Consider the following 25759-nt stretch of genomic DNA (forward strand, 5'->3'; position numbering starts at 1 on the left):
CATTTAAATATATCCTTGGTAAAGGATACTTGTTCTTCACAGTTATCTTGTTCAACTGCCAATAGTCAATACAAAGATGCATACTACTATCTTTCTTTCTCACAAACAACACTGGTGATCCCTAAGGGGATATACTTGTCTAATAAATCCCTTGTCTAGTAAGTCTTCAATCTATTTTTTTAACTTTGCCAACTCTGATGGTGACATTTTATATGAGGCCTTTGACATTGGTTCAATTCCAAAAATTAAATTAATTGACAACTCTACTTCTCTTTCAGGAGGTAATCCAGTCACTTCATCTAAAAATACCTCTGGGAACTCGTTCACTACCCTGATCTTCTCAATTCCACCATCATACACTGAAATGGCAAAAAGAACACCATACACACATCACAACCCTGTCAGATCAACTTCTTAGCACTAATTATTGAAAAAAACTTAAACTGCTCAAAGGAACCCACTATTACAAACAATAATGGTAATGAAAACACCTTTTTGGCAAACTTAAGCATAGCATTATTCACCATTAGCCAATCTATGCTAATAATTACATCTATTCCTTTCATAGGAATACAAATTAGATTGATCATGGAAACTCTATCCTCAAATTGAATCTCTATGCCTTGACAAGCTCTAGTTGTAATGCTAGACAATCCAAAAGGCATCGTCACTCTAATGAGCACAGGTAACTCTTACAAAGATAGTTGCAATCAATCCATATGTTCCTCAAACATAAAAGAATGTGTGGCACTAAAATTAAATAACACTACTACTTAGTGACCATAAATAGAAATCATGCCTCAGATCAAGTTCGAAGATGCTCTAGCCTCTTCTTGTATGACTATAAATACTCAGCCAGGAATAATGAAATGCTGCTCAGTCCCTCAACTCTGCCCTTTGGGTACTGCCTGTCCAAATGCCCCGACTTGCCATACTTGAAGCAAACCCAATATCTTCTTGGATGAAATCGATCGTAAATGTTACACTGGGCGTCCTTTTAGTACTTAGGTTTAGTATTGTTACATTCGATGCTTGACTCCAAGACTGTGGAGGCTTAATTCTCACAGCCCCACTTCTTTATATTATCCCTTCTGTATTGATCGAGACTGAGACCCTCTACTAAAACCTTTTCTTCTGGATGAACTAGAACTGCTAGCACTAAACCCAGGCCTTTTTGAAACTCCACCTGTTAGACTCAAAGGTGATGAAAATCTCCCCATACTATCTCGCCTCCTCTCAACCTCTCTTGGCAACTCCTCTCAGCTTATGACACATATCTCCATATGCCATCACATCAAACGGGGCAATCTATTATTAGTACTCAAGCCTTATCTTTTCTAGTAACCTCTCTGCTTTTTACTTAGTGTCTAATTTGAATTGTATCATGATGTGTATGGTTGGAATGGTAAAGTCTGAATTTAGTAGGGATTTTGCACCCTAAGTCTAAGGAACTTAGATTAGTCTATTGGAATCACATACAAGTCTTAAAGCATAGATCTCTAGCTTTTCCCACTTATACCAAAACTTCTCAATCCCAAATAACTTGAAAATAAGATGAAGAGAGAGAAAAAATAGGTAGAAATCTTACCTAAGAGTTTGAATGTCCAAGCTAGCCTTTAAGATCACCTTTATACTTGCCTTAGTAGAGCCTTACTTCTTCTCCTTCCAACTTTCCTAAAACTTCACTTCTCGTCTGATTTACAAAATTGATTTACTAGTTATACATTCTAAAAATGTGCCATGTGCCATAGTGCTGCTTGCTTATGCTATGGCATGTGGGACAATGATAAAAATTGCACTTGTCTCAAACCATCCAATAGGATCTAATCCAATCTTCATCCAATAGCTTGACCATACAATTGTCTAATTGTCCAAAACACCTATTAGCAATTCGATAACACATTTAATTAAATTAATTGACATTTACTAATTCTACTCTTAATTAAAAATTAAGCACTAAATTTAAACTCAGTTAAACTCTCCAAAAGAACCTCTTTGTAATTTCTATTAAGCTGTTCTTTACTTTTTCAAAATAAGGAAGGTTATTCTAGAATAAGCATGAAGATTCATGCTTTGTTTTTGTGATAGATTCTAAAGTTTTTGAAGCTTCATTGATTCTTATTTCTCTACTTCCTTTGAGTTGTGTTAGCTCTCTAATCATCCTAGAAATCTTTTAAACACAACTTCAATTAGATTAAACACTTTTTGCTCTTATTCTAAAAATCCTTATTCTTTAATTGCTATGAAAGAGAAACTCTACTGTAAAGCATTGTGCCATTGAGTCTTTTTGGCAAAAGCTTAAAAGAGAGAAGATGATGACTAATGTCTATATTCATGAGTCTAACGAATTATTTATGAAGCCCAACTATAAATAGAAGCATTTATAAAGACAATGAAAAAAAATGCAAACAAACGAACAATAATATTTATTTCATTAATTATTTTGCCAACTTTCTAATTTTATATTCATTACAAGTGAGCTTTACTAATTGTATCAACTCTTAAAGTGAGTGTTTGATAAAGGTAGTTCATTTTTGAACTTACTCTATACACATTTGTTTTTCTTTCTTGAGACAGAGGATCTTAAACACGAAGGTATAAAAGGGATTAATCATTACCTTTATAAGGGGAGTAACTTAGAATTTAATATAAGTTTGGGATTATAATGAGGCTACCAAGAGCTCAGATTAATCTTGGTGAAGTTAGTGGAGAAAATCTCAAGTGGTACTTAGTAATATCTTTCTTGCTCTCTATTATAAGCAAGATTCTCTTCCTTACTTTCTGTTATGATTGGTGATAACTTTTTAAACTCATCTCTTTGAATTTATTATTAGATAAATTTTTTATTAAGCTCAATTTAGCCCCTCTTAGGCAAACTTTCAATTGTTATTAAAGCTTGGTTGCTTAAATTTGATTTAATCATCAAAGTATAAAGATACTATTAATGGTTAATTGTATACATGATAACCTCAGAAAAGGATTGTCCAAAACTAGACTACTTGCCTTCAAGGGGTGAAGACTATCACTTTTTGATATTGAAATGGTAGACATCATCACCAAGGGCTTGTATGTTCTAATGGCGGTTGGAGATGATGGGCTAATGAGAGAAAAGAGAAAATAAGAATGGAGTGATGAGGATAAACAACTTGTTAATCTTAATGCTAAGGCCAAGCTTATTATAACTTGTGCACTCAACTATGTTGAATATTATCATGTTACTCATTGCATGACTAACAGAACTCATTTATTACACATTTGTTATGCTAATTATGATCATTAATCATGTGTTATTAGCTCAAAGAATACACAATTTTCTTTAGACTATTAAGTTTATTTTGGTCTAAAAAATAAACTCATGAGAAAATGTAAAAGAAAATTTGACAAAGTGTATTTCAAGTGAAATAAAAGAATGGTCAGATTAGTTTTTACAAATTCATTTTATTTTGGGAGTAATTAAATAAAACTCGACAATTTTTATTGACTTTTTCAAGTATGTTCATTTTACCTAGTTTTAGGTTTGTAATTGTGTGCAAGTGGGATAATCATAGTCACATGCCCCTATAAAGTTCCCCACTATTAGCTTCTCCTATGACTTTACTTCTTTGGGCACTAGATCTTTTACTTCTTCTCCTATCATTAATGTAACATGCCCATTTTTTTATAATTCAAAAAAGAAAGGGAGAAGTGCCCGTTTGAAGTGGCAAAGGACTATGATATAATAAGAAATAAAGTATGTTAAGGTTATGAAGTAAGGTCAGCTAGTTAAGGAAAGCTCAGGTCATGAAATTGCTTAGCTGTTAATTAATTAAATTAAGTAGTAGTGAGGCTCAGGTATAGATCCTTCTATTGTGGACCGAGACCACGTAAAGGTAGAACACCATGGAAACTTTGCTTACTTTATCATAAACCTTGATTTTGCTACGCTTAATAAGAACTCAAAATAGCAAAAATTGATTTGTGTTCTGCTTCTAAAGTTAGTCTCCTTTACCTAAGTGTGAACTATAGATGACTCTCCAGTGGTTCCATTCCTTCATACTTTACTTCGAGTCAACTCAACCCGAATGGGAAGAAGAAGGTAAGCCAAACAGTGGTTTACTTTGTACATTTACTGAGGCAGACTAATCGAGCATTTTAGAAAAGCGAAGGGTACTTTTTATCGAAGGCTCTTAGATTAATAAAACAACACTTACCCCTATCGACCACTGTTAAAGATCTTAACTCTTCAAGTTTGTACCAAAACTATTGGGTTTGTAATCAAAAGAGAGTTAAAGATCTTAACTCTTGAAGTGTGTACCAAAACTATTTTGGACAGCTTTATGTGCCTATCACTTAGAAAATTTTAATAAATTCTCCCTTCTAAATATGAATGCAAGGCTGCAATTTAATTAGATTTTAAGATGTCACATTTTATTAAATTAAATCATGTGTATTTTGTGACATAGGTGAGACGTGCACATATATATCAATTAGGCAAGTGTGCCAAGGCTTTAAGGAGTTGAACGCTAATTATTTAGGCATCATTTGTTATAATTGGTCAGAGTAGATCTAATTAAATTATTGATGATACATGAGATTAAGTTGACACACTTTGAAATTATCTACAAGCCACTGAGGATATGCCACCTTGCAAGCCTCTTCCATGTGACTTAAATCCACTTACATTTTTATTTTAATTATCTTTAATTTTAATCATTTTGGAAATAAAAAATAAAACATTCTATGCATGCCATTCATATAGAAATTTATAATAAAAAATTCATCTCGAAGCCATTCTCTCATTTTCTCTTGTTCTTCATTGTTCTTCCATTGAAACCATTTGGCCACCCTTGAATCACCATCAATTCTCTCACAAACCTCCATAAAACAGACCACTCTCTTCCTTTCACCTTGTCCATCCATTCCCTAGCACTCTCCTCAAGTTGCAAAGCTTCAAATCATCATTTTAATGGCTAAAGAGTTCAGATACCTCATAAAGATAATGAAGGCCATAAAGATGCAGATGAGAGGCTAGGCACCTTTGGAGGAATCTTAAAGAAAGGAAGATGAAGGATGAATGATGAGCTCTACATAGCTAAGCTTTCCTAAATTCCTAGCTCTTCTCTTTTAACTTGATGATTAGATACCTTAATTGAGGATTTAATTATAATACCCTTGTAATTCTAATTTGAATTTAATCCTTGTGTAAAGAGAAGATGTTTGCAAAATTACTTTCTCTCTTATTTATTCATGGTTGAGTTTGGCCACCTCTTGGAATTATGCATAATTTTATGTTTTTCAATTGGTGAATTGCTTACTTTAATGTTACATAATCTTCTAATGATGATGCTTGTCACATTGAGTATCTTTACATAATCTTATGGCTACTCATAATTTTTTTCATGGGCATGGTACATAAGGGGAGAATTAATGGTCACACTTGTCCAAAACTTACACCAATTAGTGAAATAAACTAAGAACTTTAATTTAAGACCTAGGGAATTGAACTAGTTAGGTTGATTAACTTTGAATAATTTTCCTTAACCAATTCGGTCAAAGGGAGTTTAGAAGCATTAATTGGCTCAATTATTAAGAAAATAAGGATTTCAATATCAACCAATCATTAGGGTTCCAACTCATTAAAGGGAATTTCCATTTCACGTACTTTAGATTAGAAGTTTGCACTTTGTTTAGTAGTTTTATAGAAACCAATCTCAACATTTGGGTGACTTATTTTACTAGTTAAACTTGATATTAGATTTTAGTCACTCACTAGGGAGATATGTTGAACCTTTTCTACATTCAAGGTTAATTCTAGCACTATTTTGAATGTGTGTGTGATAGTCAAGTCAAAATTTGGCACCATCACCAAGGAGTGTGCTAAGTTTGATTTTGAGGTTGATTTAGCATTTAATTTTCATTTTTGAACAATTTCTATGTTTCTAAATTTTTCTAGAAATTTTTCAAAAATAAAAAACAATTGTGTTTTACATTTTGTGTTTTGTGTGTTCGTTTTAATTCTAAATTTGAATTCTAGGTGTTTAAATTGTTTTCTTTAAATTTTTAGTCTTATTTTAGGTTTTGTGATTTTTGTGTTTTTGTGTCAAAAGTTTGAAAAAAAATTGTATTTCAAGAAAAGAGCTAGACATCAAGTGAGCAAATTCCAACATTGTCTCTATTTCTAGCATTCCTAACCCAATTTCAAAACTTCACTAGGAATGCCTCAGGAGGAGTTTTGACTAGAGATTTTATTCATTGGAAAGCTACACTTCTTATCTTCAATTCAACAGTAGTTTTATCAATTTTAAAAATTAAACCCATTCTATGCCCATTTTACAAGCCAACAAGGTCTAGGAAGCCTTTTCAGAGGATTCTAAAACCCTAAGGTGTCTTTGAGTGATTATATCTCTTACTTTATGTGTCCAAATTACTTGTTCTTTTCTTAAATTGTTCCTTATTGTCTTATCTCTATTTCTTGTTTTGGTCATTTTCAATAGTTGTGCCTTTAACCTATTTGAAAGAGTGTTAGATTCTTATAAGGTCACCTGGAGGAAATTTTGATTCTCCAAAGCTATTGACCAAATTGTGTGAAGTACAAAATTCTCTCTCTATTGCAATTATATTGTTAGTAGATAGGTGAAGATTCATTGACTTTTGAGTTGGCAATTTTAAACATTTATTTTGTTTTTTTTTACTTGTTTTAAGTGAGTTGTGGGACTCATATTGTTTTCATCAATCCATACACATATTTGCACAAAACATAATTTATCACATTGCCAAATTTCCACTAAACACAAGTTAATCTCTATCATGATTTATAAACAAATTCATTTAATGTACAATCAATTAATAAGAAATTATACAACTAAATTTTTCCCAATTATCTCAAACCTTTGAGAGGTCAAAGGTTTAGCCTTCAGCTACTAACACTTCCAAAGCTTTCCTCAAGCTTAAATGGTGCTAGAGAGTGATTAAATCTACAACTAATCAAATCATTCATTAATAATATCCTTATTAGTATAAATCTCAGTACTATAGTTGAGGTCTTCTAGTCCACATAAAATACAATCTCTCACTTTCCAATATACCCATAGGGTTTACTCAATTCTCTTAACTTTTATTGTCATAAATGAACCATTAAACTACCGTTAATGGCTTCAAAACACCTCCAACAACTCTATTTATGCCAATTTTTGGATATTATTGGCACTTACTAATAAACCTTTTATTAGGTTAGGTTTAGATAGTCTATATAACACTCATTAACTCTATTTAAATTAATGGGTTCGAACCTATAGTCTCTATGGACCAAAAATCTCTTTCCTAACTCAAATCTTCAAGAAGGTGAAAGAGAAAGGGAAGAAGAAGCTTAGTATACTTACCTTGGGTGTTATCTAGCTCTAATTCACTCCTAAACCTCTAATGTAGCAAGCCCTAGTAGAGAAATAAGCCATGCTCTGTAACATCCCAAATTTTCTAATTCATGCATTAATGCTAATTAAGGAATGAATTAGTGAATTAACATGAGATTAGGATTTTTGTTGGTGAAGTGTTGTTTTGACTCTCTGGGATGTTATATAAACATATTTGAGTGGGAAAATAGTGTTGCAAAGTAGAGCGTGTGAGCACGGTGAGGAATTCTCCTCACTATGCCATGCACTGCGGTGCATGGTGCAGAAACTTGGTAAATAAGCACGTGTTAGCTCATGAAAAATAGAAGAAAATTAAGAGAAATAGGCTCAAGCATGGAGAAGAAGGAGACCCTTACTAGGGCAACAAATATCGGGAGCAAGAATGATGTTTCCAACTTGTTACTTATTGGGTAAGTCTTGTACTGCTTTAACCTCCAATTCTACTCTATTTTCTCTAAGTTTAAGCTATTGAGAAATTGAATTTGGAAGTTTTAAGGAGTTGATTTCTTACCCTATAGTAATAGAAAGGTTCTTTGGGACTAAAATAGACCTTTTTGACTAGTTTGAGTCTGAACGATAAAGCTTTAAAGCTATAGGCTCAAATTAACCTAATTTAGAGAGAGAAAACTCAAAGGAATTTAGTAGTTAGTGTGTTAGTACTTGAATTGAGTAGTGATAGGGTGTAGAAAAGTGGAAATGGACACGAGTAAAGGAAATGATAACGGTTAGGTGCTAGATTGCTATAGTTGGCATTGTTTGCCAATCAAGTAATTGACTTGGGGTGTCTTAATTTGTGTAGATTCTTGTGTGTGATGTGTTGAAATCATGAGAAGGAGTTTAAATGAGGTTTTGGAACATGAAAAACCCTTTCTTGCAAACATAAGGGTTGCTATATAATTCATTATGTTTATTAGCTATTATAACTGTGTAGAAGTAAATTTAAAATTATGCATTTATTATTTTATAAGTTTTTATGCATGATTTTGACATGTAAACGAGTTTAGCATGAAATTGATTTGTGAAAATAAAGTTTGATGATTTCTGACTTTGTTTGATATATATTCACATATATATGGTATAAAGTATGGAATTGAGATGAATTATGTGAAAAAGCATGATCATAAGGGGTAGGAGTTCACCTAGGGTATGTGTGGATGTTTGTGCATAGAGATGTGACTAAATAAATCCATACAGTCGAGCTGACACCATAGGACATCTGGTACATCATTTTACAAGCTGGTACTATGGGTAATACAGTATAACATTATATTAGGACTGTTACCATAGGACATTCAGGTAGTCTGGCAACTCGCTAGTGCCCATTAAGGTGCAATTAAGAGTCAACGATGCCTTTATCACAAGTGTGTGAGATGAAGGACATCATAGTCCAAAGGTAGGATAGATTACCTTTGGCCAGGTGTTTCTACCACTGAAGGTGTGTTCGGGTCAATATATGATTGATCCATTAAAGCCCTAGGTTTTATATCGAGGAGCTTTGGAAGATCGGTGCATACATGATCATGCTAGTAAATGTGATTGCGTGAAATGTTAGAAAAGAGAACAGCTATATGCAAAACTATGTTATAATGTATATAACCTATTACTTGATTTTATTTACTTTCATATGGTTATTTGTGATAGTGACCATTTATAATCTATATTGGTTACTGAGATTTTAATCTTACCCATGGTTATTTACATTTTTCAAGTTTTGATAGTAATAATGCTAAAGGGAAAGATTCAGGCCAAGAATTGTGATTTCTCAATAAAGCCTTGTAAGCTTAGGTGTAATGAACTTGTATATACTCAATAGTTATGAATATGTATGTAAGTTTCCATGTAACATCCTAAGTTTTTCAATTAGTAATTATCGGTGTTTCCAATAGTAAATTGGTCAATTTAGACAAATTATTCATCAATGAGATTTATGGGAGACTAATATGATTTTTGGATTCTTGGACAACCTTAGAAGAAACTTAGGTCGATGTTTAAGCGGGCTATGGCACGGAAGAGAGTTTAAATTTTGGTAGGACTTTCTATGCCATACACCGTGGCGGGCATGTCAATGTGTCACGGCTGACGTACAAAATCTGCACTTATTAGATTGCAAACCACACTAAAAATTAAAAGAGAGGAAAGGGTAAACTCGAGAGCAGTAATGGAGAAGAGCATGTGGTTTCTAGGGCTTGCTTCTAACATGATTTTGGAGGCCTTTCAAGCTTTATATACATTAGGTAAGCTTTCATTTCTTCTCCCTCTCCCTTATTATGTAAAAATCTGGACATTTGGGGCAATATGGGGCTTAGATTTTGGTTCCCTTGAGTTTAGACTGAACCTATTAGTTTATTTAAGGTCTTGGAGAGTTAAATCAAGCTTCTAACCCTAAATTTATGAGTTTTATGATGATTAGAAATTTTTGTTAGGGGTATAGATGAACCCTAGGCATAATCTGGAGATTTTAAGACAATGTGGCATATTGATTAGTGACTTTGGTGTAATGGGATATTTAATAGGATGGTTAAAGTGTTTGAAAATGGTTGATGTTGTTAGAAAAGGAATTTGGGTATTTTAGGTATTTAGAATCTAGTGAATTTGGGGCTATCCAGAGTGATAATTGATGATTGCCACTTAATTATGTAGATTGAGTATTGCTCGAGCTACCTCATGCATATAGAACGTGTGGGGCTAACGTTGAGCTATGGTAACCCTTTTGTGTGACAAAGGATTGAGGTAACATAATAATTTATACTAATTGATTATATTGCTAAACTATTTGTGAGTAGATAAATATATGTGTTTACATGTTTCTGAAAGCTTAGCATATTCTGAAAGATGATTTTCTCATGCATTAGAAAATACTTTCAAAATGATAAAGAATTGTGAGTTCTTATATGAAAATTAGTGATTTCACTTACAGGTGTGAAATGTGTGGTAATTTGAGCATGATCATGTTAGGGGGTGAGAGTTTACCCGTAGGAAGGAGTAATGGAAGTCCATATGGTATGTATCTCCTTAGTGTCTAGTGAGGCACAATGTTAGAGATTTTCTCATTAGTATCCATGCAAGATATGGTGTTAAAAAGTGACGCTCTTTAGCATTAGTGATGCAGTATTGGAGTAACGATACCATAATTCATGTGCAATAGGGGAGACCATAGTCTGGAAGTAGGATATGACACCTTTGGCTGGGTGATCCTGCCACCAAAGGTGAGCTCGGACTATTGTGGATATGCACTTGGTTCAAGAGCCTATGGTTTCAATTGGGGTGATATGGAGACTTGGATGGTAGGATGATAATGCTAGTAGTAAATGATTTGTGTTCATGAAAAAGAGTATGTTATAATATGCAAAAGTATATTTTGGTATTTTAATAGCTTTACTCCCTAATGGTTATGCATGTTAATTAATAGTAGTGAATTGTTCTATTACTGAGATATTTATCTCACCTTGTGGCTATATTTTACAGGTGAGGGCTCTAGTAGGGGCAAGGAGAAAGAAGGGGTGATTGAAGAGTGAAAAGTAATAGTTGTATAGCTCTTCCCTTTTCCTTTTTAGGTTTGTAACGAATATGTTATCTTATTATGCCAACTTAGGAATATTACATTATTTTAGGATATCACTTGTACGAATTTGTGATAAGTGTGCGTATCTTGGTCCAAGGTTGACATTTTGCATGCTTGGCCAAGTTAGTTACAATTACAAGTGATATAATTGAAGTGATTTATGTGCCAAAATGACCAATTCACATGTGTGCTAAATTTTATCCACCCCTTTGTATTATTATCAAATGGGGGTTTGGTGGTCATTTTAAGTGTGATTGTCTATTTAGGTGATATGAATGAATTGCTTTGTTGTGTGTGGTCCATTTGAGGTGGTCAAAGTGTCTCTAGGGCTACTGGCATTTGGTATCGTGAGTTGGACACCTTTGTATGTGTTTTGAGGTGAAAGCAAACTAATTTGGATTCAAGTATTTATCTCTTAAATGAATGATTAATTAAATGTGAGACCAGTGCAAATAGCTAGAAGGCTCGAAGAGCTTCATGTGGACACTTGAACCGCTCAAATCAGACATCGGATGGTGAAATTATGTACTTCGAAAGTTTAAAGAGCAGTCATAACAACAATCTGTTGTTAGGATAGTAGGTGCATGCTACGATGCTTGGTAGTTGTGCTGTGGCACAAGTGGCCTTCAAGGGACTCGTCCCTCTGTGCCATCCACTGTGGTGGGCGGGCTTGCGTCGCGGCGAATGAGCCAGAATCTGGAGAATTTCTAGATTTGCTTTAGCTTGTTTCAATTTCTGTTTTGATTTCCATGCTTCCGTTACCTTATTTAATTAATTTTGAACTATAGTTTGAGTTCAAACAATATTCTTTAAAATGGTTTTCTTGAGATCCCATTGTTTTAAACTAATTATATTTTAAAGCCTTGGGTTGTGATAACTTTTTCTTAGGATTTTATCTAATTCTAGTTATCACAACGGCGAGTATGAGTGTTGTCTTGGTAATGTCAAGGAGGACATTACATGCCACAGGAACAAACATTATGCATAAACATTTGAAAGCGGATATGTATATGATTTTGGGTGTCTTAGTCCATCATGTATACATGTGTGTATGTGTTGAAAATGACTGTATAGGATAATAGATGAGTGTATATATGTATGGAAGAGAATTATGTGTGTTATGTGTAAAATTGGCCAGCTTTGTGGAAAGTAATTGAGAAAAGTGAAATTGGTACCCAAATGTGTGAAAGGGGCAATTAAGTGGCTAAATGTGTGTATGCGGGTTATATTGTTTGTAGGATTGATCAATCAAGTGTGCATTATCCATTTAGATGTGGTCAAGGCCCTAAAAGTTGCCAATGACTTGTGGTTTCGAGGAGACATGTGCTAGCACCACATTTGCTAGCGTAAGGGGCTGGGAGCTATGCTGTTACACAACACGGCACATTGTGTAGAAATCACTTAAACCTGACGTGATCAGCTTGTGAAATCAAAAGGGAAAATTGTGAAAAATGCATCTGAAGGAGTAGAAAAGCTCAACTCTGCTAGGGCTTGCAATATCCGGAGCTTGGGAGATTACTTTAATTAGTGACTTGTTTGGTAAGTAATGCACAGCCCTAAGCTTCATTTCTATCCCATTTTCATTGAATTTCATTGGTTAAGAAATTGAACTAGGGAGTTTTAAGGTCTTGGAATCTAAAAGAAAGGTTTAAAAAGGGCTATCGAATATGGAACTATGATTTTATGACTAGTATGGAGTTGAATGGTTATGCTTTGAGATTTAGGCTCAAAATAGCCTACAAGTTAGGTTAAATGGTGAAAATTAGTTGAATAAGTGTGTTAGGAGCTTGCTATGGTCATTTGAATAGCCTATAGGGCTAATAATTATAGATAATGGACTTGTGAATTCAAAAAGGTGCTAATTGGACTATTTTATGTGTTAAGGGATTTGGTTTAGTCGAATCAATGCTTATATAAAATGTTGAGAATTGACTTAGGGACATTATATTGTGTAGATTAAGCAACTGTGGCATTGCTCGTGAGAATCTACACCCTTAAGAGCTTAATGTGATTTATAACCCTTAGTAGTAAGGGTTAAAGGTAACTGGAGTAACCCTTTTGCTTGTTTGTTTGTGAAATTGTTTACAAGTATTTTTTTATATAACTATGTGCATTGTGTTGTGAACTGATAGAGTAGCAGCATCATGAAAGAATATGCATGTGGGTATGTGAGTATTGATTGAAATAAATTTGAGGTGTCATATGTATTAAAATGCATTGCATCCATAAGTATACCCTAGATTATGATAGGGGAATGTAGCCCTACTCTGAGGAGGTCCAGGAAGTCTTGATGAACTTGAGCATAGAGCTTGACTCCACTACGATTGACCTAAGAGAATCCTGATAATACAGAGCATAGAGCTTGACTCTTCCATGATGGACCTAGGACATGGAATGATCCATAAGGTTACCCTAGACTAGGGTAGGGGGTCGTAGTCATACTCTATATAAGGCTAGAAAGTCCTAATGATATAAAGCGTAGAGTTTAACTCCACCATAACGAACCTAGGAGACTACCCATACGCGAAGAGGATTACTAAACTAAGGTTGTCGCTGCCTAATAGAACACATTTGATACACACTTTTATTTGTCAATTAAGACCTTTTTATTAATGATTTATCACCTCAAAGTGCACACATTGTATTAGATTTGGAATTTTGCCTAAGTTTCAAGGTTTAGTGTACTAAGGTTATTTTGGTCCCAAAAATAAAATTTTGACAAAATGTACAAGAAAAATTAAAAAAGTACATTTTATGTCTAGTTGATGAGTGGTTAAATTAGATTTTTGAAATTCATTTTAGTTTGGGAGAAATTAAATAAAAAGTCAACACTTTCTAAAGTATCTTAGTTTGACCTAGTTTTCGATTTGCCTTTGTGTGAAAATTCTTATATAATTTTATGCAACTTGGAAATTGGTTATTTTAATGAATTCTCCCTTCTAATTGTGAATTTAATTATGGACATTAATTATATTTTATTATGTCACATGCTATTTAATTATATTATGTGATTTATGTGATATAAGTTGCATGTGACTTGTGCATCAATTAGGTAATTGAGGTCAACACTCCTTGAGGTCAATAGCTGAGCACTTGGGGTGTGATTTCTGATTATGTGAGGGATTAAATCAACCTTAAAAATGTGGATGACACATGGGAAATTAGGCATACATTGGAATCATCTATAAACTAATAGGAGGGTGCCACCTTACAAGTATGACAAGGCTTCCATTTCCATTTTAATTTCTCTTCCTATTTTTTAATTGATGCTTCAGCTGAGGGAAACACTAAAGAGCACACACACAGCACTAATTTGGAGATTCACAAGTCATTCATTTCATCTCCCATACTCTCTCTCTCTCTCTCTCTCTCTTGTTCTTTGCGTTCTTCATTTTCTCCATCTTCTTTCTACATTTCTAGCAACTTCCAACCACCATTTCTCCCTCTTTCCACCATCAAATCCACTCAATTCTTCCACCATTCTTCTCCTCTCTCAAGGTTGAACACAACCCAATCACTAGGAAAAAGATTGGAGCTCAATTCATCAAGATCAATGGAGTAACCCCCACGGCCACATAGTGTTCATGGAGGTAGCAATATTTTCTTGATGTTTTCTAGCTAGAGTCTTCATGGAATCCTAGGGGAGAGTTAATGAAAGAGGAGTTTTGAAATCTTCAATTGGCTAAGCTCAACTATTTCTTCATCTTATTTCAATTTCATTAGAATACTATGACTTTTATGATTGTAGTTCAATTGACTTTATTTTCATGGTTATTTGTAATTTGTAATGTTGAAACAAGATTGTTGAGTTGAATTTCATGACCAAAGGACTGCTGGAATTTCATCCACTCTATGAATTTGCATGGTAATATGTGATTTCAATTGGTGAATGTCTTTTATTAGCCTAGCATGTAATTTGGTGGTGAATACTTGATGAGTTGCTTGAGTTTTCATAGTTTTGAGCTTAGGTATAGTGTAACCTCCTTTCATATTCACTCAATGTAAAAGAAGATTACGGTCTTACTATTACCTCCCATCAATTATAATAATCAAATTTCATTTTTAAAAGCTTTAGCTGAAGACTTATTTTGTAAAATCATTCAATTCACAATATAATTAGAAAAATACACAGTGGAAGCAAATCATACACTCCTCAAATACGTAGTGGACATAACCCACTAGCATTTCTATCCCAATTGCATGCATTTCAACACAAAAATAAATAAAACTAAAATTTGGTCCGTGCACTGTAGCGTGCAATTCGTGCACCACAGCATATGGCAAAGAGCCATACGCTTACCCTTTCTATGCCGTGAGCTGTGGCATGTGTCACTAGGCACCGCAGCATGCTTGTCTGATTTTCTACTATCATTTTGATAGCAAAATAATGAACTTTTGATGTGAGCTGTTTTCACATACGACATTTGATTAGAGTGATTCAAGTGCCCACATGAAGCTTAGCTCGTATACTAACTAATGAGATAGGATTGGATACAATCTAATTGTTGGATCAAAATTTAGATACCTGGGTGTAAAAAATCACTTTTTCTAAAAAAAAAAATTGTGCACCCAAGCACTCAAATCAATCCTTCTCTCTTATTAGACCACACTAAGCCTTAAACCAAGTCCAAAAAGATCTAATACACCTGATTGACCACAATTAATCACAATCATACTTATATATCAAAATTTGACCCTTCTACAACCAATTTTCACAATTTACTAACTTCACATATTTTGCCATTTCTTGGTATAACTTAGCCTACTTTGTTATTTCTCAACCCATACATATACAATCATAGTTACAATACAATCTTAGCCCCCAAATTACTCATTTCATCATAATTTGTCCCTTAGCTTAAGATTTACTAACACAACCAACCATATCAACACAAACATACTCAAATTATAACCCTTTTGTCTCAAACAACACATATACACATAACCAGGCTTGATTTCACAAAATCTCAATTCAATACATGTATGTAACTCTATGGCAACTCATATACATTTATATATACAATCTTTTAGTTTAATTCATTACACAAACTCAGAGTGCATGGCTTCAGAACTCAAGCCAGTTTAGACTCTCTTCCTTTGCACTGATCACTTCCTGATCCTGTAAACATGTAACCACGGGGGTAAGATAAAAATCTTAGTAACAGAACAACTCACTCTTACTGACTATCACATGCAACAATATAGAAGTAAACATACCATATCATTAAAAACCTTATAAAATAGTGTTTATATCACATATCTCATTTCATTTTTAACTTTTCATCAATCATAAAGGATTCCATGTTATCTCAAGATATTTCATCATATCGCATAACATACTAGCATGATCTCTACTGACCGAACCTCTAAATCACCCCAACATGAAACCATAGGCTCATCTTAGACTAATGTACGCTCTCATTAGTCTTGAGCTCACCTGCAGTGGTAGAATCACCTAGCCAAACATATTCTAATGCACAATACGGACTATGATTTTCCCAATACACATAATAGGATGTCGTTGACTCTAACACTGCATCTCAAAGATACTAAGGAGTCTCTTATCTCCAATACCTTACCTCAAATAGGCATTAAGGAGATCTTCTCTAACACCACACCTTTTAAGGCACTAAAGAGAATTGTTTCCAATACCGCACCCTACCAAATACTAAGGAAACCTTGCCACATGGTCTTTATCATCTCCTACACTCAGGTGAACTCCCACCCCTATGATCATGCTTTCCCAAACCATTTAAGGTTCCCATTTCTCATTTCACACTTTCTTACATAATATATACAAATAATATTTTACATTACAAAACACACATTTCCATGCTTATTTCAACCAAAAGTCATTTCACACACAACAATCACTCAATGCTATAAAACATGCTTAGTTTGAAACCATTTCATGCACTACATAGCATACTAACATACAGTTACAATCAGCAGTCAAACAAAGAAAGTTATTCTGTTACCTTAACCCTTCTGTCACTAGAAAAGTTACCCATGGATTTCAACTATCACACAAGCTTATCTCAAGCTTCCTTCCTCTACACACGCATACAATATGCGAATCTGAACGCATTTTAGTCATTTGGTCCATTTTGACCAAAAACTCATTTTTACTACTTAGGGCTATAATTATCTGTAAACTCTTTTCTATTTATCCATTCTAAGTCTAGGGCTACCCAATTACTACTTTACATCACTTTAACCGGTCTCATTTTATTCAAATCATATTTTTGCCCTAACTTTCTCCCTCTAAAGGCTAAAATTGAGCCTACAGGTTTAAAGCTCTACCGTTTAGCTCTAAACCAGTCACAAAGCTCTAATTTAACTTCTGAAAAGCTTTTTATTACTATTGGGCAAGAATCAAATCCCTCAAATTTCATCGATTCAATTTCCCTATAACTCATTTTTAAAGAAATTTGTGTAGAATGGAAGGCAAGATTTATACGTAGCTTACCTGGCAAGTTACCAATCTGAATCACCTTCTACTACTCTAAAATAAACTTGTCTTAGCTCTTCAGCCCTTCTCCTCTCTCTATCTCATGTGTTTTTAAATTTTACTTCTAAAAATCACCCAATTTCATGACTTAAGAAGTGATTTTCTAGTCCATGTGCCGCAGCGCATGCAACACAAGCCGCGACTCGTGGTACAGTGAAATTTATTCTCACCATGTGCACTTGCTTTGACCTAAAACGTGCTCCTATCACCCATATCTGTTCATACAACACACAAACAAGTCAAAATACCAATTAATCATCCGAATCTCTAATCCCACACTAACTTCTACCTCACCCTCGATTAACCTCTAAACTTAGGATAAAGAAATTTAGAATGTTACATACAGCTTTGAATTGTGGCAATTAGAAATGAATTTTAACTAAACACTTAGTTAATTCTAGAGCTAAGCTAGTTAGGTTACCTAAAGAGCTTGTAATAGCACTTAGGGAATTGAATTACTAAAGCTAAGGTACTTGAGATAGTTGTCTTAGGTAAACTCATTTTTCAGCTAAGGCAAGGAGTTTAGTGAGCTACCATGTTTGATTAGAAATCAAGATTCTTCCATTAGTAACACCTTAGGGTTCTTATTTTAATAGGGAAGCCACTTAATTTATAATTATGTTTATTTTTCTATTTTAATTCATTAGATAATCAGGTTAGTAATTAGGTAATTAACATCAACTTTGGATGATTTATTCTACTAAATAACTTTAATTAGACTTAAAACCATTCCTTAGGAGATGACCTAGGGTTAGCCCTATATTGCATTAGGGTTAGCTTTAGTTTAATTTTGAGGATAAGTGACTAATCCCTAACAAAATTTTGCAACCTCACAAAATAATACTAACTTACACTATGTACGAGTAGTATGAACTTAGGTCAATCTTTATGAGGAGGATTAGTTGGATAAGCTATAGTGAAGTGTGTAATAGGTTAAAGGTGATTTGGGATAGATTTTGTCTCAAAACTAATTAAGTTAATTAACCTAATTCTAGAGAGAATGAAGTGGGTGTGTGAAAACCTATTAGAAGTAGGAACTCCTATGTAGATTTGGTCATCAATCCTTGTTTGATTACAACTTAGCTAGTTTAGTTTTCTTCTCTCTTCTCTTTAGTTTTAGTGACTTAGTTATATTAATCAAGACTTAGTTAATCCTTAACCAATGCCAATCCAAGATTATGGTCTTAGAGTAAGGCAAAGCAAAGCTAACATTAAGCCTAACTAAAGTGTTACAAATATGAGTGTCAATTAGGTCAAGTATATATGAAGGAATCAACGTGCTCAAGATTATGATTCATGAAGATATTCACATGCATTCAAGTTGGCAAGATTACGACAAGCAAGAAAACATGTTAAACTCATCAAGCTATATCAAGATTATGATACAACTCATATAAGCCAAAATCTAGAGCTCAAAGTAACAAAACTCAAGTTGCAACAAGCATCTCTCAATCATATGAATCATTACTTAAAATTGTAATATCAAATAGTCATAAAACTTTGTAATTCTAGAGAGCAAAAATTAGAGAGAAGAAATTCAAATCTAACTAGAAAATGATACAAACTAAGTTTCCTCCTCCTCATAGTAGCTCCTTCAAGAACCTAGCCTTACATCTTTGAGTGATGAACAAGATAAAGCTCTAAAATCTTGTCCATTTTTCACCTCAACTTCACCCCAAGTAAACAAGTTTTGATCCTTGAGAAAGATATTTAGTTATGTAGAGGAAGAGAATGGTGGTGATTTGGTAAAATTTGGATGGTTAGATTGAAAGATATGGAGAGAGAGAGTGAAAGTGTAGAGAAAAAAGTGAGAGGATTTGATGAACTTGAAGTTTTAAATCTTAAAAAATAAGTGAAATGATCTGAAAATTCATCCTAATCCTAATAAAAATCTGTTTGGGACGAAAATATGATGGTCTACTTGCTAAACAAGTTGTCACAAAACTCAAAACAAGTTATTAGCTTAAGTGAGGTTAAGGGTAGTTTAGGTTGCAAGTTAACTTGGGTGATAATTCCAATATTGCTCTTCTAATCCCATATGTGCATGGACATGATAATCTCTTATGTTCCTTTAATTTCCTTGGAATTCATTGCTAATTCCATTTAATTTAAATCTGAAATTTTCTTCCAAGCTTCTTAAACACATTACAATTATCTTAAACTTTGACAAGTCAACTTGATCCCTTGTGTGCAAGTGCATGAAAATTCATGTGTGCCTCATTAGACATGATAAATCACACCATTTTGAAGCCCATTCAGGTCTGAAATTTCATGCTCCTTAGCTCCCTCATGTGCCAAACCAAGTCTTGAACTAAAGCCTCTTCCATGTAAAGTATCACTTTGAGTTATGTCTTTATTTGTCACACTTATTCACCTAAATCATAATTAAATCAAATAATGAAATAATCATAGTGTGAAATTTATTTAATTAGACTAAGGTAGGAAATATTTAATTTATCTAAGGTATTAAAATGATTAAAGGAAAAGAGCCTCACAAGACATAAGTGTAGACAAGCACACACTTGAACCGTAATCAAAGGGAGACAACCTTAAAATGTTGTCTTTTCCTAATAACACTTAACCTAAGATGAATCAATAAAAACTAATTAAAAAAATTATCTTAGCTCATTAAAAGACATAAACCTCTAGCTTAACCCTAATTTGGTGAAAAAGTGTATTTTATGACCAAATTACCCCTAATGCATGTATTTGAGTACTTAGGCAAAATTACACTAAGAATGTGATATCAATACATATGGAGACTCTTAACATATAAAAATGGACCTAAAACTAATGCACACATAAAATTTCTAATTTTCTCCTTTAATTCCCAACAAAGTGCAAAATGACCAAAATACTCCTAATACGTATAATTTATTACTAAGGCATAAAATCCTAATTTATCACTAACAATGCACATTTTAGGGTTTTCTATCATAAAATATAGTCCTAAATATCTAAGAAAAGTGCATAACAAATATGACCTATCAATTACCCAGTCTGAGTAGTGATATGGTGGGCCCTATTCCATATAACTAGAAGTTCTAGTCTGAGCATAGAGATTACTGTACTAGGTGGAACCAAAAATGGATGAGCATGAGCATAATGTGATTGATGAGAATGAATTTTTATATATGCATATGATATTGCTTTAATTGAAACACATGCTACTTTATCTCTTATTTATTATTTTACTTACTAACCAGTAATTGGGGTTACCTTTGAATTACTAGGACGTATGTCTCACTCTGTTACTTTTGAACACAAGTGAAGATAGCATAAGAAGACTGAGAAAGGAAGCAAGAAAAGAGTAGCTTCATTTAGTAGTGCTACGACTACCATTGAGTTAAATGAATGTATAATATGTTGTTAAAGTTTTAGTTGCCAACTAGGATGCATAAGTGAATGTGTGTATGAATTGTGTTATGAAAACTTGCTTGTATATATGTGGTGTTGCATCTCACCGAGGGTGCCCTAGTGATTGGTACATGGGTAGGCCTAGATGCTAACTAAGCAAGCATATAATGTTTTATACCTTGTTCCACTTATATATATGTGAAAATTGATGTGGTGATTGTGTTTTTGTAAGTGATAACTTGACACAAGTGGTGAGGTAGAACCTATTTGGAAGAATCAAGTATAGTTGTGATTCCCGACCATATGATGAGGCGGAGCCCTATATGTAAGAGTCGGATGATTGAAAGTGGAACAAGTCTCTTTGTATTATGTTGTATGTATCACGCCTCATATAAGTCCACGAGTGTGTAATGTGGCATTGAGAGGTCAAATTGAATATATGATGTGTTATATGTGGTATGAAGTGTCAATCAGGTGTATGTGGTCCTTTTAGACTTAATTCAAGGCCCGAAGTGGTCTAATGAGATGAGGAATGAGAATTGAGCACTTAGGGTGCAAGTTTTGAAAGAAAAAGTAGCTTTTATACCCTGAGTGTCTAATTTTAGATCAGACCATCAAATTAAGTTCAAACTTATTTTATTAGCTAGAATATATTGTAAGCTTTGTGTGGGCGCTTGAATCACTCTAATCGGACGTTGGATTGGAAATGGCGCGTGATAGATATTCCCTTGCTAAATTACCATATGATAGCAGATTGCACTATGGTGTATGGTGTGCCACACCACGACGCATGGCACAAATAAAGGTAAGGCACATTGCTTTATGCCACATGCCATGGAACATGGCATGTAACACCTGCCTCGAGTGTTATCCAAAAATCACACAATTCAAATAAACTAAGTGTGGTTAAGGAGTTGATCCTAAAATCAACTTAGAAAGCCAATCATTTAAATCACTAAACAAATACACCATTGAAAAAATCATTGAAAACCTTTAGAAAAAAATAAGTTCTACCTATAGCACATGGAAGCAAGCTAGACAAAAGTAAGGTAAAAAGATGCTATCATGACAATATTAAACTACTACCATGATATCCTTCCTAGGCCAATTTTCAGGAGGCACTGTTCCACCGTTCAACCTCCAATTAAAGTAATTTTAAAGCTCACACATCATTTTTAATGATTACTAGTAGTGTACCAAATTTCAAAAAGATCTAATGGTCGGATTAAAATTTGGACACATTACAAGTTTGTCATTTTTGCTGTCATAACAACACATTCGAACCAACTTTCAGAGTGCACCATTTCATCATCCGACCTTTGATCAAAGTGATTCTAGAGCCCACACATCACATTCAAAGAGTACTACAAGTGTACCAAATTTCAAAAAGGTCTAACAATCAGATCAAAACTCATGCACATCCCAACCTCAACAATGGTTGCTGTCATGACATTATTGTATTGTTGTCATGACAACATTAACAACATCTCTAGATCAACTTTCGGAGCTCACCATTTTTCCATTTGATGTCCGATCGATGTGATTCTAAAGCCCACACGAAGCTTATCAAAATTTTTACTTGTGATCTAAATTTTATAGAAATCCAATAGTCGGATTGAGATTTAAACACTAAGATGCAAAAGTATAGTTTTTTAGTAAAAACCATTTTCAAAATTATTCAAATCTCATCCTAAGTGTCACAAACTTGTGGGAACACTTTGGACATGTCAAATAGGACTAAGAGTTCCTAATAGAGCATTCAAATGATGGAAAACCCCTATACATTAAAATTTGACCACTCGGGTGCCATTTCTTAAAATGGACTTTAAACTCCCAAAATGCACAAAATCATATGAGTGATCAAAAGTCAATCCAAACACCATGTGTTTATATAATGCACATGCTAAATATTTTCACTTGGCTCAGAGATCCCCATAGGGCCCACGAACCTACCCTCTCTATCCAAGGTGTATGTTTGCCCTTAGCATATAATTCACAATACAACTACTTTTCAATTGCGTGTAGAATCACACATATTCATATATATATATATATATATATACCAAAATAAACATTTTCTTGTAGTGAAAACTTGGTCTATCAAAAGAATCCATCAAAATCACACATCATAACCATTTCCTAAACACAAGTCTACAAGTGGCAAAAATTCATACATAAGCACACAATCCACACATATTCACATATATGTATAGTCACATCCTACTAAAACCCTAATATTAAATATATTATAATAGATTTGCTCAAAAGAAAGGGGTTGTAGTTCTTTACAATCCACAAACAACCCCTAACTCTACTCCTTTCCTTGTCCACCACTAAATCCTTCATCTGGACTTGAAAATATTGAAAGGAAAGGGGTGAGATAACCATAATCTCAATAACAGAGAAATTTACATTTTATTATTACAAAGTAAGCCATAGTCAAATAAATGAATAGTAGATTAAATATAACATATAATTTAATTATTTAAAATGCATGAATGCATGACATAGGCCGGTATGACCTTTCTTGACTGACAGAATGCCCCTGGCATTCTTTAGCTCACAGGTAAACCTTATACCCACTTATACCTCTACAAGCATAAAACATAATCTAAGGCATGATCGAATCCACCTAACCACCTATGCTCCTATAACATGAATCATGAGTAGTAGTAGTTAACTCCTTCTTAGAGCTAGCCTGACTTACTCTCCATGTGAGGGCTACCTTGGCCTAGGCATTCAACCTCACACTTCATATGTCAGATTCCCTCCCTCACTGAGAGGTATCAAACACACAATCCACAACCACTTTAATACACTGAGCTTGCAATACGAAAGGCAACACTAAGTACTACAGTGTACCATAGAATATTACAAGTCCACACCTCCCCATTGGTGAACTCCTACCGAGATCATACCTTTCACTCTTGTCTACCTTTTTCAATTTTTGACCACTTCAATACTCTAAGGTAGTATAACAAATATCACTTCTCATGTAAGCAGTTCTTTAGCCTATTTAAAGTACCAACCCAGTTACACTTCCTTAAGTGCAACTTCATTCTCTATAATTACAATGCGTGCAAACAACCTTGTTTCTATAAAAATATTATTATAAACAAAATATAGAAAGAATATATGCACTATTATTCAAGTAGTATCCTATAAGTCTGTTATAAAATATAATTAATTGCATTTAATCATTTAAAAACATAATGCATGATAGCTAATAATATTATTCAAAAATAGCTAAACAAAGTAGTAATAAGAAATATAAATTCTCCTGTTACTCAACTCTTTTATACCAAAAAGATTTCCCTCTTGTATAAAATAAAACTTGCTTGTCCTTTATCCTCCAATTAAGTTCCACCAACAATTTCCTACAATATAAGTGATCCACATCACTTTTCATGAAAAATAGCATAATGAAGACTATAACTCAGACCACACAACTTAGGCCAATGAGCATATAATCTATCCTAATGATCTATATATTAAAACCAACCATTTACATAGTATCACGTAACCACAAAATCATTTATTAGACACCACTAGGCCAATTTCAAAATCATATAATTTTTAACCAACTAAAAACCTTCACTTAATGTCACCACTTTCATATTAACCCTTATAAAGAAAACCAAAGCTTAATTTAAATCTTATTAGATTCAATAGCATAATTATAACTAAATCAATAGGCTTAAACCATTGAGAGGTGAAATTCATCTCTTAGGGTTGATTTTTGCCCTAAAACTTCCTTTTTCATCCATTGCCTACTAAAATATTAGAGCACTATATAGAAACTCAAAATAATCTCTCAAGAACCCAAAGAAATAAAAATTTACAAGAATAAAGCCTTTAAGATCAAAATCCAAAAATTTCTTCTTCCAAAAATTAAAGAAAAATAAAAGGGAGGAAGATGATTGAAGTAGGGAGTTACTATCGTGTAGCGGATCTCACAACAATCATAAAGCCTCCTAGATTGAGCCTAACTCCCTCTCTTCCTACTCTCTTCTTCCTCTCACTCTCTTATTTTTCTTGCTCTTTGTTTCTTTACTTTCTTTGTGTCATTTCTACTTGAAATTGCTCTTAAAAAACTAATAATAATACTTTAGGAAAAATTACCAAGAAGGGCCCAACATTTTTCTATTATAGCATAAAAGCCCTAGGCAACTTTGGTAATTTTTCCCATAATTATAAAATAAACTAAAACCAAACTTTTGCTTAGTAAAATTTGAACTCTAGACCTCTATCAAATTATTCATAATTTTTAATTTATTCATAGATATTTTATTTTAAATTAAATTTGGATCTTAAAATTTTGAGATATACATGGCACATTTCATAGATAAGGATTGTGCCTTTTGAGTCGAATTGTGTATTTGCTAGCCCTTTTATTTCAATATATATTTTTTAAAAAGTCAGGATCCTAACAATTTAGAAACAAGTAAAGGGCTATTACTGATATTTTATTCTTGTGTTTGGTGATTATGTGATTAGGAATGGTAAAGTTCGGATTGAGTTTGGACTTTACACAAACCATGCACAAATTGTAGACATCCAAGTATAAGAAAGTAGCAAAGAAGAACTATTATAAGGTATGATCATGAGAACCAATCAAAGGATTATGTAAATGAACCTCAATACTCTTAACATCAAACAAAGAATAGTCATTTACCTCCTTCTACTTATACTCCCAATTCTTCAACTTGGCTTGCAAGAACATTGGCTTACATGCTAGCCACCTCTTTCACTATTCAAGATGTCATGTTTTACTTTAAAACAAGGGCAGCAGAATTTCCTCTAATAGCTTAAGAATCTCATAGACATCAAGTTGAGTGGAAAAATTTTCTTAAAATGGATGTGTGTACCTATATCACAATTCAAAATACCCTTGTCATTCCCATCAAATTCAAGCATAGTAGACATTTTATTATCATCACA

The 25759-nt window shown here is 33.5% G+C and overlaps 1 protein-coding gene across 1 annotated transcript in view; it reads left to right on the forward strand.

The window, feature by feature from the left end:
- Positions 1-4005: 4005 nt before the first annotated feature.
- LOC129310784 (fatty acid desaturase 4, chloroplastic-like) overlaps positions 4006-25759 on the forward strand; it is a 34441-nt gene continuing 12687 nt past the window's right edge. Inside the window, exon 1 of the mRNA XM_054952698.1 lies at positions 4006-4075. Coding sequence (XP_054808673.1) covers positions 4006-4075 — 70 coding nt within the window. The remainder of the gene's footprint in view (positions 4076-25759) is intronic.

This window comes from Prosopis cineraria, unplaced genomic scaffold, assembly GCF_029017545.1.
Source record: "Prosopis cineraria cultivar Desert tree isolate PC_DT_omini unplaced genomic scaffold, ASM2901754v1 PC5, whole genome shotgun sequence".
Taxonomy (NCBI): Eukaryota; Viridiplantae; Streptophyta; class Magnoliopsida; order Fabales; family Fabaceae; genus Prosopis; species Prosopis cineraria.